The sequence below is a fragment of the Nicotiana attenuata genome, unplaced genomic scaffold (assembly GCF_001879085.1).
Source record: "Nicotiana attenuata strain UT unplaced genomic scaffold, NIATTr2, whole genome shotgun sequence".
Taxonomy (NCBI): Eukaryota; Viridiplantae; Streptophyta; class Magnoliopsida; order Solanales; family Solanaceae; genus Nicotiana; species Nicotiana attenuata.
Genome location: NW_017670413.1, coordinates 704,963 through 721,355, shown reverse-complemented (window position 1 = coordinate 721,355; position 16,393 = coordinate 704,963). Strand labels below are relative to the sequence as shown.

General features: G+C 32.2%; 1 protein-coding gene across 1 annotated transcript; it reads left to right on the top strand.

Annotated features, from left to right (window-relative positions):
- Window positions 1-7,321: 7,321 nt before the first annotated feature.
- Window positions 7,322-8,047, top strand: LOC109239080. Its single transcript, XM_019405585.1, has one exon. It carries the CDS (start codon window positions 7,322-7,324, stop codon window positions 8,045-8,047), a length of 726 nt encoding a protein of 241 aa, XP_019261130.1.
- Window positions 8,048-16,393: the final 8,346 nt, after the last annotated feature.

Genomic DNA, 16,393 nt, shown 5'->3' with positions numbered 1-16,393 from the left:
ATAAGCTCTTTTTCTGTTATAATGACTTAAATAACTTTAGAACTGTTTACACTTATAAGGGCGTAATTTTCTTCAAAATTTTTGATTCCAGATCAATTCAAATACAAAATATTCTATTTGTCATGTTATTTTAAATACACCAAAAAATTTGATATGTCCTCATTTATTATATACAGTTCAAAGATTAATACACAATCACATAGATGTAAGTATGCAAAGAACTAGAGAAGTTGCTTATCTTAAATAGTCAATGAGAATTGCAGACTTGAAGAGGTGGAGGGTGGGGAGTGGGGAGTGGGGGGAGGGGGGGTTAGGTTGAACACTTGAGACGGTGAGTATCGATGTAGGAGTTTTGTTCTAAAAAGAAATATTTTAAGGATAAAATAGTAAAAATCTTGGTCAAACTTAAAGTTCTTATAAGCAAAAAGCTGGGGGTGACCAGCTTATGGCTTTTGGCTTATTTTTGACTTATAAACACTTGGCTTATAAGCACTTTTAACTTTACCAAACGCGTAGATAAGCCGAAAAGTGCTTATAAGCTAGTTTGACCAGCTTATAAGCTTAGCCAAACACCCTCTTACTTCTTTTTATCTTACTTATTGTCTTATTTTTTATTTTTTCATCAATCAATTTGAATCACTTTGGGTTTATCATCAAGTATGATTATGGGTCTCTCTTTTTTTTTCTCTCTGTTTATTTAAGTTATTTGTGCTTTGATCTGATTCTTGATACATATTTTAGGTTTTTCTTTTGTGGGCTTTTGCTATCCAGTGTAGTCGATGCGAAATATTTGAAATGTAAATTAAAGGAATTAGCGTTTTAGCTTGACTTGCTAGCTATCTATCTTTGAGATTTCCTCTGTAATTTAGGGGTCAATTTGGGACAGGTTTTAATCTTTTTGGATTGATGTAAATTAAAGGAAGTATATTTGTGGCTTGCATCTATCTATCTATCTCTGAACTTGCACATTTACAACTACTTTACCTGTTTGCTCTTGTAATTTATGGGGTTTTCATGTGTCAATTTGGGAAAAGTTTAATCTCTTTGGATTATGAAGTATGGTACAGCACGGTAATCAAAACTCAAAAAAAAATGGAAGTGTGAATGTTATGAATCTTGCTTCATTTTGGTTTGAGGAAAGTTGAAAGTTCAGTTCTTTGTATTACAATCTGTCAGAGAGCCAAAGTTTGGAGTTCCTCAATGCAAAAAAGTGGTATTTTTGCTATTGAGCTGAAAAATAATTTTTTATTTTCTCAAATTAGAAACAAATAGAAACTGATATAAACATCAAGATTTAAGACTTGAGACCTTAAACATATCCTTTTATATGCAAGCATTAGAAATGCCAGCGGAAAAAATTAAATTCATGAAGAATCAAAAATTTCAAGTGCATTAGAAATAAATGGTAACTGAATTAGCTGGCTCAACTCTGAAAATTGAGTGATGATAATTGTCTTCACAAAATTTCAACTTTTTTCCCTTAGATTTTTCATGTTTTTTTCTCTCATCCTGCTTCATGCTTACTGTTTAGTTGATTTTTTTTTTTTGCTTTATGCTTATCTGATAGCAACGAGTAAAATGTTGCTTTTTGGTTACTTTACGTTTCACTTTTGGTGTTTTGATTATTATGTAAAGATTTGTTTGAGTCCAAGAAAGGAACCCGTCAGCTGATTGTATATTTTGTATCAAATTTCGTATGGAGATAGTCATACTCATATTTTTAGTTCCATTTTGTGGAGGCATGTAGATTTTCAAATTATCTTCTTTATTATTGCAGTTCTAGCGATCCGTTGTGGTTGTTTCTACTTCTGTTATTCAGTGGCACTCGAACCAGAAGGTAAATTTTCTAAAATCTCGTGATTTATTTTTAGGTATTGTAAGTTTTTGCTTGAGTTCTTTTAAAAAATTATAAAACATATATAGGTATTAGACAATGTTGAAAATATTTTCAGTAATACAAATACGCACTTGACTTCTCCTTCAGGAAATAGATGAGTGACATGTCGAGTAAAAATCATAAAAATGAAAGCTCCGAAAAAATACATCCTGACAAGAAGGCTAGGCGACGCGAATTATACCGGATGATGCAAGACGATAAAAAGGAGGCTCTCCTAGCGCGAGCGCGAGAGCGAGCAATTAGTAAGGGTGAAACAAGTGGCCGGCAACTTCCTGCCTGCTCGCTAATTAATAGCTCTGTTACCGCATCATCCTCTATGAGTGCTAATACTTCAAGCGAGCAATATCTTCCTTTTGTGGGACATTCAATATATGAAACAGGTTAGAGAGCTAGACTGTCATTTCTTGATGGTATACGCAATTATAAATACGTATATGCATTTATAACTATCAAAATTATATATTTATACTTGTTATTGTTGTATCCCAGGATCTACATCTAACACAAATCATGAACAATATACTGAAGAGTCAATAACAATTCAACCATCAACTGATTATGTTATGTTAAAGACTGTTCCCAAATGCAAATTCTGCGGAGCCAAAAAATTTGAATACGAACCACCCGCATTTTGTTATCGCAAAGGCACTGTCAAGCTGATTTCACATCAAGTACCACAAGAGTTAAGAAATCTGTATCTAGGAAATACTGAAGAATCAAAGCATTTTCAAACCTACATAAGAACATACAATAATATATTTGCTTTCACATCCCTGGGAGTAAGCTATGACAAAGAGCTGGCAAAAAGGAATAAAGGTATTTATACATTTCGAGTTCAGGGACAAATGTATCATTTCATAAATGACTTGATACCAAGTAATGAAAAAGGAAAAAATCTACAATTATATTTCTATGATAATGAAAATGAAGTGAGCAATCGAATGGCATGTTCCAATAAATTGAACGAGGATACTGTGAAAAATTTAATGGAAATATTAAAAACCAATCCTCACACTACGTTTTTGAAATCCTTAATAAATATCCCACAATTATCAGACTTCTACATTGCGCTTNGTATTTATAGTAGAACTCCTACATGTATCTAGCCTAAACTTCATGTAAACACACTAACTAAATTCACATTAGTCTACACTAGTTCATACATCTCATAATGAAGTTCACATTAGTCTACATGCTAATATGAACTAATCTAAACATATTTAATACAAATGTGAACTAATGGAAACAAGTTTATTATAATTTTAACATCCCCCCTTAAACTTGTTTCATCACTCCAAGCGCCATCCTTAGCTTTTGAAAAACTTCAATCTTTAATGGCTTGGTGAAAATATCCGCAATTTGATCTTGCGACTTCACATGCTCAAGCTCCACAACTTTATTAGATATACAATCTCTAATAAAGTGATACCTTGTATCTATATGCTTGCTCCTTTCATGAAATACAGGATTTTTGGCTAACTCGATAGCCGACTTGTTGTCAACAAAAATCTTTGTGGCATCCTTTTGTGGTTGGTGAAGTTCCTCCAACAAACTTCTTAACCAAATTGCATGACAAACACATGAGCAAGCTGCAACATACTCCGCCTCACAAGTTGACAAAGTAACAATTGGTTGTTTTTTAGAATTCCATGTAAATGCAGAATTTCCAAGAAAGAAAACAAACCCAGTAGTACTTTTACGATCATCAATATCACCAGCCCAATCACTATCACAATATCCCACAAACTTAGAATCCTTAGAAGATGAATAAAGAATTCCATAATCAAGTGTATCTTTGATGTACCGAAGTATTCTTTTTGCTACCTTTAAATGGGAGGTAGTAGGAGCTTCCATAAAGCGGCTCACAAGTTCAACACCATAAAGAATATCCGGCCTTGTGCATGTCAAGTACCTTAAGCTTCCAACAAGACTCTTGAAAAATGTGGGATTTACATTTTCTCCATCTCCATGCTTGGATATTTTAACTCCACATTCAACGGGGGTGCTCACGGGATTGCAATTATCCATCTCGAACTTCTTGAGAATTTCCTTTGCATATTCTCCTTGAGAAATAAAAATCCCATCCTTCCTTTGTTGCACTTGAATGCCAAGATAGTAGGACATTAATCCAATGTCCGTCATCTCAAATTCTCTAGCCATTGCTTCCTTGAATTCTTCAAACATCTTAGGATTATTTCCTGTAAAAATCAAGTCATCTACATACAAGCAAACAAGTAAAATGTCTCCATTTTTAGCAATTTTTACATAAAGTGCATGTTCATGTGGACATTTTGAAAAACCATTTGCTTGAAAATATTTATCAATTCTACTATTCCAAGCCCGCGGAGCTTGCTTCAACCCATATAAAGCCTTTTTCAATTTCAAGACTTTATTTTCTTGTCCTTCAACCTTATAGCCCAAAGGTTGATCAATGTAGACTTCTTCCTCCAATACGCCATTCAAAAAAGCTGACTTCACATCCATTTGATGGATTTTCCATTGATTTTGGGCGGCCAAGGCAATGACAAAGCGAATTGTTTCCAAACGAGCAACCGGTGCAAATACCTCTTCATAGTCAATACCGGCTTTTTGCTTGTATCCTTTAGCTACTAATCTTGCTTTGTACTTTTCTACTTCACCCTTGGAATTCTTCTTTAGCTTGTACACCCATTTGACTCCAATGGTGCTTTTTCCTTTTGGAAGTGTGACCAACTCCCATGTTTCATTCTTTTTTATTGCCTTGATTTCTTCATCCATGGCATCTCTCCATTTGGAATTTTGGAATGCATCCTCAAAGCTTATAGGCTCACTATCCACCAATAAACAAAAATGAGTAAAATCATATAAATCATTTCTTACCACTTCCGTGTTTTCATACAAGTCACGGAGACTTCTACTCTTGTGAGGTGCTTCACTTGAACTTGAACTTGATTCCTCCACTTCTTGATTTTGTGGCGGAGGTGTTGATAATGGTGAGATAGGTTGCTCCACATCTTCTTCATCATCATCAAATAATGGACTAAAAGAGTAATCTTGCTCTTTAGTCTTCCAANCTTGTTGTCGACAGATAAGGCCCAGAATAGACCCGACTTAGTTAGCCGAATATTTCGAGCAAAACTAGAAGAGCTTAAAAAGGATATACTAAAAAGACAAATATTTGGTAAAGTTGCAGCATTTATGTACACGGTCGAATTCCAAAAACGGGGACTTCCGCATGCTCCTTTTCTTATTGTACTCGATAAAAAATACAAACTACTGACTCCTAAGGCATATGATAAATTTGTTTGTGCTGAATTACCGGATCCTAAAAGAAACTCTGATTTATTTAAACTTGTTATACAACATATGCTACATGGTCCTTGCGGTCAATTAAATCCAACTAGCCCTTGTATGAAGAAAAAAAAACGGACATTTTAATTTAAGTTTCCAAAAGAGTTTGCTAAACAGAAGAAAAAATTCATACCCTAATTATAGAAGATGAAATACAGGAAAATCTGTGGAAATTAGAGGACAACTTTTTGATAATTCATGGGTTGTTTCTTACAATCCATACTTACTTGGTAAATTTAATTGTCATATAAATGTGGAGATTTGCTCTGATATTAAAGTTGTTAAGTACATTTATAATATATTTGCAAAGGACATGATAAAATTGCATTTCATATACATCCTAATGACGAATATAGAAGTAGATGAAATAAAAGAATATCAATCTGCTAGGTGGGTGTCACCACCTGAGGCTGCATGGCGCATATTTGCTTTTCTTATCAGTGAAATGATTCCAAATGCATACCATCTTCAACTCCATCTTGATGGACAACAAATTATTTCCTTCAAAAATACAGACAATATTAGTAGAATTGTAAATAATCCTATGATTAAAAAAGGAAAAATGCATAAGTACCCTCCTGACCTATACCCGGATTTCTAACTACACACTTTTTCTTTGCGGGAATCCTATTACCCCCTAAACTTATTTTAAATGGAATTATTTGCACCCTTAAGGCTAACGTAGCAGAGTGTGTATTTCACTCTCCCAAAGGAGAGTGAGATGAGAAGAAAAAAAAACGATTTTTAGATTATCTTTTATTCGTTTTTACCATTTTTTCTTACTTTTCTCCTTTTCCTTTTCCTTTTCCTTTTCCTTTTCCTTCTCCCGTTTCTTTGTCTTTTTTCTTTTACTTTTTTTTTCGTTTCTTCTCTAATTCCGGCGGATATTCATTCACCGGCGACTTTGTCTAACCGTTTTTCTTTCATTTTTTCTTTTCACACACAAATTAAACTCTCAAAAAGATCTATTCATAAGCAAAGCGAATTACACTCAGATTTGGGGGAAAAAATTCATCATCGGAAAACCTTCCCACGCCGGAAAAAAAAAATGTATTGAAATTTTAACTGGAAAAAGTTTTCTCAGCTTATATTCATTTTTATTTCTTTTGCTCTTCCTCCCACACATAAATTATACTTTCAAGAAAAATTTATATATATAAAAAACAAAACACACTTAGATCGGGATAAAAATCTATTGCCGGAAAAAAAAAATCGCCGGAAAAAATGGTGTTTGTGAAATTTCGACGACCACCATTTTGTGCCGCCGGTGACCAAAACAAAAAAAAAAGGAGTGAAATAACCAAAAAAAATGAGAATAATAAGAAATAAGAAAAAAGGATAAGAAAAAGAAGAAAGAATAAAAAAAGTACTAAAAATACATGTGGGGGCGCATGTAGCTCACCATTTGCCAAGAGTTTGGTTGTCAGCGTTAAGGGTGCAAATAATTATATTGAAAATAAGTTTAGGGGGATAATAGGATTCCCGCAAAGAAAAAGTGTGTAGTTGGGAATCCGGGTATAGGTCAGGGGGGTACTTATGCATTTTCCCATTAAAAAAACAATGTTAACTGAATTTTTTAGAATGAATAGCGAAAATAAAATGCTATGACATTGAATTTATTATACCGGGAATTTCTAGAATATTTTGTATGGTCCGTAACATACAAAATGTGGTCGCATCGTCAACAAAGATATGCTATTGGTAGAGTTGTGACATGTCATCCAACCGAAGGAGAAAGATACTATCTTAGATTGCTCTTAATGAATGTAAGAGGGCCGAAATCGTATAAACATTTGCGAACTGTAAATGGAATAACTTGTGACACGTTTAGAGAAGCTGCGGAAAAAAGAGGATTATTACTTTGCGATAATAATTTAATAGAATGCATGTCAGAAGCAGTAAGTTACCAAATGCCACACAGTTTAAGACACTTATTTGCTGTACTATTAGTTTATTGCAATCCCGCTAATCCAAGAGAGTTTTGGGAAAAATTTGAAAGCCCGATGTCTGAAGATTTCAAAAAAATACCCAAACATGCATACAAGAGAAATTCGTTGCAAAGTACTAAATCATATTAATGATATTCTTCATTCAATGGGTCGTGATATCAACGAATTTGAACTAACTCAGGGCAAAATTCAACCATCTGCAACAGCCAAAGAAGCTAAAGATGTACATTTTGAAAGGAATATTATCGTTAATGAACAAGATTTACTATTGCCATATAAACTAAACATTGAACAAAGAAGAGCTTACAATATAATCCTTGATACAATATTCTCAAATAAACCCGGAGCATTCTTCATTGATGGTCCAGGCGGAACTGGAAAAAGCTTTTTATATCGTGCCTTATTAGCTACAGTGAGGCACAGAGGATTTATAGCATTAGCGATTGCGAGTTTAGGTGTTGCTGCTTCACTTCTTCCTGGAGGTCGAACTGCTCATTCTCGATTCAAAATACCTATTGATGTTGATGAAAATTTTAGTTGCAATATTAGTAAACAAAGTTCACTGGCATCATTGATTCGAGATGCAAAACTAATAATATGGGACAAAATTTCAATGGCAAAAAAAGAAATGATTGAAGCACTAGATTTGCTCCTTAGAGATTTAATGGAAACAACTATGTTGTTCGGCGGAAAGGTTATTGTATTCAGTGGCGATTTTAGACAAACTCTTCCCGTTGTCCGTGGTGGACAAAGGGAAGATTTTGTTCGCGAAAGCTTACTATGTTCTGAAATTTGGCATCAGCTTGAAAAATTACAACTGTCCGAAAATATGCGTACGAAAACAGACCCAGCTTTTTGTGAATATTTGTGAGAATTGGTAATGGAAAAGAAAGAAAACATGATAAGAGCAAAATAGAAATTCCCCGTCCACTGATCATACCCTTTACCACTGAAAAAGATTCCTTGAATCATCTATTTAAAGTTACTTATCCTGATTTATATTTAACTCTCTTTGATTGAAAGAGGATGATTCCTATAATACATTACTCCAGTCGAGTCCAATGAAATTTCAAAATGAAGATATTTTTATCAAATATTTCTTTTATTACTTCTCGCGCAATTCTAACTACAAATAACGACTTCATTGATGAAATAAATGATATGCTAATTGCTCAATTTTCAGCTAATGAAAAAGTCTATATATTTAGCTACCGATGAAACAATTGATCCAAAAGATCAAAGTGAATATGAAGATTTTTTGCACGCTTTAAATCCTCCTGGTTTACCTCCTTATAGATTGTGTCTAAAGAAAAATTGTCCGATTATATTATTAAGAAATTTGAATCCCTGCGAAGGTTTGTGCAATGGGACACGATTAATATGTAATGATTTCAAATCTCATATTATTAGTGCTACAATATCCAGTGGTGATTTTAAAAATACACATGTATTCATTCCGCGAATACCACTATTAACATCATAAGACGAAAAACTGCCCCTTCAATTTAAAAGAACACAATTTCCAATACGGTTATGTTTCGCCATGTCTATAAATAAAGCTCAAGGCCAAACATTAGATTTTGTTGGCATTTATTTGCGAGGACCTGTATTTTCTCATGGTCAATTGTACGTTGCTTTATCAAGAGCTAAAGGTTCTAACTATGTCAAGGTATTAATTAGACCGGCTATGACGATGATGATGATTGCTCCACATATAATGTAGTTTAAGATGAAATTATCGAAAAAGCTTTTTCTGTAAGTTAGACAATCATTCCTAATAGTAAGTGTGACGTACAACTAGTTCACTCTTTGGATTCTTTGATTTTGTATTATAATCATTTTGACAATCTTATGTTTGCTCGTTATTATATTGTGATGTGTTATAATTGCAGATTACGTCTAGATGGCAGAAAGATTCAACATCAATGTGATTACTCCAAAAACAAAAGAAAGGACCTGCAAGATACAAGTAGTTGATAAAGGCAGACCTAGAGACAACAGAGATAAAACGAAAAAGTATCAACTGATGATTTTGCAAGATGAAGAGGTAATCTTCAGAGGATTCATAAGTTTGCCAATAGTAATTAAGTTAATATTATCCTAATTGTGCTTTATTTTGTTACAGGAAAATCAAGTGGAATGCATTATATTCAATGCGGAGATAATGCATTTTGAAGATCTGTTTTGCCCTTTCCATACTTACTTGGTGTCAGTTGCACTGGTCAAAGATCTATATGTATGGAAATCCACTACAACTGAGGATCAAACTCATGTTGGCTTTCAAGATCGGCAGGTCAGCATGAGATTGTCTGAAATAGAATTTCTAATATACCTGACGATGCTTGTGTGATTTAGTTTAAGATTATTTTTGCTCAAATTTCTCAATTGGCAAATCTCCTTTTGTTCATGCTATATTTTCGTTACTAGAATGCTTTCGTTTCCTTTCACCAATAATTTTATTTTGAAATAAAGACACTAATAAACTTTTGGCTGTAATGGTTCTTGTGATGAACTTAATGAGGAAAATGCCGAGACTAATGAAATGTTTTTACTTTTTGGAGAAGCCATTAAGCTAGGTCGCGATTCATTTGGATATATAATCTATTACAACCTATATTCTACTTTGTAATAGGCATAGTTTGGCCTTTAAAGCTAGAAAAGTTAGAATTGAAATTACGTTTAACTCGTTAAACATTGCATCCAATAAGGCCAAATTAGATCCTTAAAGCTCGAAAGTCAGTCATTCTCATCAGACTATAGGAAAAATGTCGTGATACTTAATTTGTGCTCATATTTCTTATTGGGAAAGAGCACTACTTCTGCTACTTTATAAAATAATATATGAAGTCATTGGTCTTTGCTGGCATCTAGAATTTGGGAGGCCCTCTGATTTACTCCTGAGATCACAATGTAGTATGCTGTTTACGATGTGTCAAAATTGACACATCTCTGCTAAAATGTGAAATTGCAGAACGCTTTTCTAAAACACTTAAACTTGTCGATTTTTAAATAAATGATTTGAGTAAGCAACTCCTACTATACTTTTAAAACCACAGGAATTCAGCTGATGTAAGCTTTAGGCTACTCGATTATGGTTTCAGGCGATCATTTTGCTATTTGGGATGTATTCTTGATTTTCCTTTCCTAACATTTATTACTACTGGAAGTAATAGTTTTCATTGCTTCTCTTCCCTATTTTTCTGCGAGTAGGAGTTCTACTAATAATAATATTGTTACAGCCGACATTTCTGTGCAAAATGTTTGGTGTGGACAAAGATCACTTGATTTAGCCCATGTCTTTGCCTACAGCAATATTTGAAGAGAGGTTTCTGCAGCATCCAAGTTCCCTTTCAGATAGGATAATATGCCGTACAACCTTCCTGAATATTTATACTAATACTGATTCTTGGTTCTTGGTTGTTGATGGGTATCAGTATTAGTATAAATATTCAGGAAGGTTGTACGGCATATTATCCTATCTGAAAGGGAACTTGGATGCTGCAGAAACCTCTCTTCAAATATTGCTGTAGGCAAAGACATGGGCTAAATCAAGTGATCTTTGTCCACACCAAACATTTTGCACAGAAATGTCGGCTGTAACAATATTATTATTAGTAGAACTCCTACTCGCAGAAAAATAGGGAAGAGAAGCAATGAAAACTATTACTTCCAGTAGTAATAAATGTTAGGAAAGGAAAATCAAGAATACATCCCAAATAGCAAAATGATCGCCTGAAACCATAATCGAGTAGCCTAAAGCTTACATCAGCTGAATTCCTGTGGTTTTAAAAATATAGTAGGAGTTGCTTACTCAAATCATTTATTTAAAAATCGACAAGTTTAAGTGTTTTAGAAAAGCATTCTGCAATTTCACATTTTAGCAGAGATGTGTCTATTTTGACACATTGTAAACAGCATACTACATTGTGATCTCAGGAGTAAATCAGAGGGCCTCCCAAATTCTAGATGCCAGCAAAGATCAATGACTTCATATATTATTTTATAAAGTAGCAGAAGTAGTGCTCTTTCCCAATAAGAAATATTAGCACAGATGAAGTATCACGACATTTTTCCTATAGTCTGATGAGAATGACTGACTTTCGAGCTTTAAGGATTTAATTTGGCCTTATTGGATGCAATGTTGGATGAGTTAAACTTAATTTCAATTCTAACTTTTCTAACTTTAAAGGCCAAACTATGCTTATTACAAAGTAGAATATAGGTTGTAATAGATTATATATCCAAATGAATCGCGACCTAGCTTAATGGCTTCTCAAAAAAGTAAAAACATTTCATTACAAATGCCTCCCCGATCTCCATACATGCATCTCGAGCAAATTTTATCGCTGGAACATGTGTGTTGTTGTCTTCTTGGATAAAATTTACTATACAAATTATCCTAACATCCTGTATTAATTACTCTTTTTGAATGCAGTTACGTTCACTTTTGCGCCTGCTTTTTGGATGCTCCTCTACTCGTTAAATGTTGCGGCGACATGAGGTTAGCGTATTTGATTACAAATCTAAATTTCAATTGCTTTTTTTCAACTTAACTAAATATTCATTTTGCTATATTATTTTGATAGTAAACTACTGAAAGTTTTACTAAAATATTGAGATATAAAACTATACTATAATAATATAGAATATATAATAGTAATTAATAAGAGGTTTGGTTGGTACTAATAACAACTCTTATATTGTCTTTCTTGTGATCTTTAACTTTTTACTTGTATTTCTATTTGAATTCTCTGCTCATGTAAAGAGTCTTACACACAAGAGATTTAGTGAAAATGGTTTTACCTATTTCAATGTAAGTATCCTTTATTTAATTTCAATAATTAATAATCTTTTTAGTTTGCGTAAAAATATATCAAAGAAGTCATAAAATTGGAGAGGTCAAACTTATTTCTGTACATTGTTTGACATAGCTCTCCTTGGTAGTAAAACCAACCATCATTTTGAAAGACAAACAAATATCACGGCAGAATTTTCCCCTTGGCATTAAGAATCAAAAGTACACATGATCAAAGAAGTATAACACGTTAACCATCATTTTTGGTGCAAGGCACTGAATGATTTACTCTTCTACCTCTTCACTGCACATTTTAAAATTAATTCAAATGCCGAAAAGTAACTTTTATCTAATAGCATTGAAGCCATAGCCAAGAAAGGTAGAAAGTTTAGAGATATGGTAAAGTCTCTCTCCAATAAGTCTTTTGTTTGTAGGCGAATTGAACTTTGGATGCTTGTACAAAAAAATAAAAAATTTAACTTTGGATGCCAATTGAATAGAAAATCTATAAATTTGTTGGAACCAAATTTTGTACAGAAAGACCTTCTTAGTTCCTCCAAGTCTCTAGGGGCAAAAAAGAACAACCTTGGCTATGTGCAGAAAGTCCTTCTTAGTCCATATTTCACATCAGAACATAAGGAATGAAACCAAAGACATAGTCTGCTTGGCTATGTGCTAACCTTTACATAGCCTACTTGGTTTTGTTAAAGCAAGCTTAATCGAATTACATTAGTGGTGTTGTTTACAGAGCATTGCATTTGCTGTCTTTAACTCTTTTTTTGGCTTTCGTCGCTCGGTATACTTTTTTACTATGTTGGAAAATGATGAAATTTCAAAAACACTTCAACATGTCAGATTTGTTTTGATGTTCTGTTTTGTTTTGCTTTTATGGCCACGCTTAAATCACCAGTAATTTAAATTGATCTTTCTTGGCATAAATTTAAATGTTTAAGCTACAAAGTTTATCGTAATTGCTTTTCTGTTTCAATTATTTTCTGTTTCATATATGCTCCGACTATTAAACCAGTACTTTTTTGTGTTGCTTACCTGAAATTTTGCCATGTTGTGTATTCCAATTGTTCGCTTCTACAACAAGCATGTAATCATCGTTGTAACCTTCTAAATTATAACACATTTATTTGTTTGCAAATATTTTTGGCGAAGAACTAATAGGAAAAGGACCAGAAAGAAGACCAAAGACCGCATATGTAAATAGTTGTATCATACATGTTGTAACTGTTGTGGCACTTTAGGCATCCCTTAATGTGATGCTCTCGTGAATGCAAACAATATATATTTTGTTCTAAATATATGTAAATTAAGTGTGTACCACTTAGCATAAAATATTGTCTACTAGATTCCATACTTACATCATTAATTTTTATTATATTTATAATTAGATAGCACGCAGAGTTAAATAACGTTGGGCCCGTGCTGGCACGGGCTGCACCAACCTAGTGTTTATTCTACTCCATGCTTGTCATGGACACGTGTAGTCCATTGCTTTGTACTGCAGCATAATTTTGTACTATTAAACTTAGTTAGATTTAGAGCCTGTTTGGCCAAGCTTCTGGGAGGCCAAAAATACTTTTTTTTCCCAAAAAATTGAGTTGTTTGGCCAATAAAGAAAAGTACTTTTTGCCAGCAGCACAAGCAGTTTTTCTGCTTTTGGGAAGAAGCAGAAAATTTTAGCTTCTTCTAAGAAGCAGAAGCAAAAGTAGAAAATTAATTTATTCAAGACAAAGCTATCCCCACCGTAAATTTATATTTTCCAAATTATCCCTTACAAATTTAAGTTTTTTCGTTTCATTTTTTGTTTCTAGTTTTTACCATCCTATTTAAATTAAAGATATCATATATATGAATCATATTGTAACTTTTTAAAATATTTATTGACTTTTTTTGTTTTTGATCTTTTTTTTGTATAATGTCTCGTAACTTTATAAATTATCTTCTTCTTTTTTCACACTAAAGCAAATTATCTGCATCTTCTTTGGATTATCAATTTTCTTCCTACAAATAATTATTTACAATTTCTTCTATTATATGCTATTAGTTCCCGAATCTTTAAAACAGTTATCAAATCTGATTTGTGAAAATGACCTATAAATAGGTAATAAATTTACAATTGCATAATGTATCTATATATTAGTAAAAGAAGAAGAAAATGCATCCATATTTAGTCAATGGCAGCTTCACAATAGGCCACTTGGCATTTTAGGACAAAGAAAGGTTAGGTAATAATTAGTTTCTTTTTGAATTTAAATTTTTAAAAAGTAAATTAATTATACATTATATGTTATTAATAATTATTTACTCTTTTTGAATCAGAACTTAAACATACTTAACTATTTATTTATGATTTTTTATATATTTAAAATTATTTTTATTTTACGCTCAATGTCATCTTTCAAGTTTGACACTCAAAATCATCTAGCTATACATAATTTTATCCGACAATATTCTTTTACCAATAAAAAATTCAACTATTATGCTAATGAAGACATTACTGCAGAGATTGATGAAGGAGATCAGCCTTCTGCTATTCCTTTAGAAATGCGAGGCAAGTCTTCTACTAATATGGGAGCGTTGTGTGATAGAAGTAGGGATGAAATTGTTGAGAAGTATTATCATGTGTGAGTGACTTTACTTTTTATTTCATGATGGATTATCAATATGTAGTAATTTACGGATAGACTTCTAATTTATACTGAATGATGTTATTTTAATTATTCAAATCATCATATAAAAACAAGTAGTTATACTGGATAATATCATATACTAGTATAACTATATATGTAAAATTGATTGAAATCTTTAATATGTTTGTTTACTTCATATTTTATATTTTAATTAAATAAAATAAAAAATAATAAAAGTCTCTTACGATAAATATTTAAGTTTATTTTTATGTTTAAAAGAATTATACGACCTTGGTACTATCCTCGTTGGTAATTTGACACTCAAAAGCACTTTTTGAAATGATTGGCCAAACACAAATTATTTACCAAATGTTGAAAAAAGTACTTCTTAAATGAATTGGCCAAACACAAACAGTTTTTTTTTCAAAAGTACTTTTAAAAAAAAATACTTCTGAAAAAAAGTACTTTCATAATAAGCAGATTTTGGCAGCTTGGCCAAACGGGCTCTTAGATTTTATTTTAGAAAAATTAGCAAGTCAAAGTTATAGAACATGTATTGTCCATGAAATATTTATATTTCTGGGGTGATTAAATTTGTGTTGCCAAAGTGGTAATCCCTTTATTTTTTAATACGCAAATCAATTAATTTTTTGATTACTTTTTACTAGCATATTAAATAGCTATATAACTAAAATGTTAAGTAGATAGAAAATATAACTTAATATTTTTATTGTTTTTAATTAAATTTAGAGTCTAACGTTTCATGATTTTTATCCATTTCTGTAACCAATCACACTTGTGGTAATCTCTTATTTTCAAGAAGCTTCTCTTATTTTTTCAATAGACAAACTAAACTATATTTGAGATTTATTCTCGTAAAAGAAGGGAAAACTTGAGATAATCAGGTGCGGCCCGACCAGTTTTGTGGTCTAAACCAAACTTTACGAGGGCCTTAACTTTTTAAAAAATAATTATTTATTTATTTGAAGTATATATTTCTGACATTTCTTAGATACAAAGTTGTTAATAATTTTCTTAGAATCAATAACTCCTAATAAGTCTTTCTTAATTGACAATATAGTTAATCCATTTAACCTTTCTTAAGACATTGTTGATCTTAGGTAGGATTTTATCAATTTTAATTTTGAAAATTCTTTCCGTTAAAGCAACGGTAACAAGAGTTATTGACATTATTCTATAAGTAATACAGGCATTTGGAAAAGAATCAAATCTTTTTATTTGATCGAGTGTATCAATTAAGCCGTTATCTTCTAATTGTACTATTTTTCTTAATACTTTTAATTTCGAAAATAAATCTATACCATCAATATCGAATTGATTATTATGCTTTAAGGAACATTCAATATTAAGGCAATATTTTTTTAAATATTCATCATCTAGTGACCTTAATTTTTACCGCTAAATAGAAAACCAAAAATATTTTTACATGTTTCGAATTGTTAAATCTATTTTGAAGTGAAAAAATAGCCTCGTCTAATATGAATAAAGTAATCAACTCCAAAGACTCTTCGAAAGATTTTGAGATTTTATTATCAACATTCTCATCAAATTGTTACTTCCTATATATCACACGTTTCTTACGAAATTCGGGTTCGATATTCATTTCATGTGCAATTTTTATGGCAGAAATCGGAGCAGTTGTATTGGAAAAAATTATATTTATATATAAAGGTGACGTGTCAAGACACGTGGATTAATCAAATGGTCAAAGATCGCAATTAGACGCGAGTCAGGAGTTACAACAGATACGAGCAAAGAA

Bases quoted from the DNA above. Each gene is read 5' to 3' on its own strand.
- LOC109239080 (XM_019405585.1), top strand. From the start codon at position 7,322: ATGGGTCGTGATATCAACGAATTTGAACTAACTCAGGGCAAAATTCAA.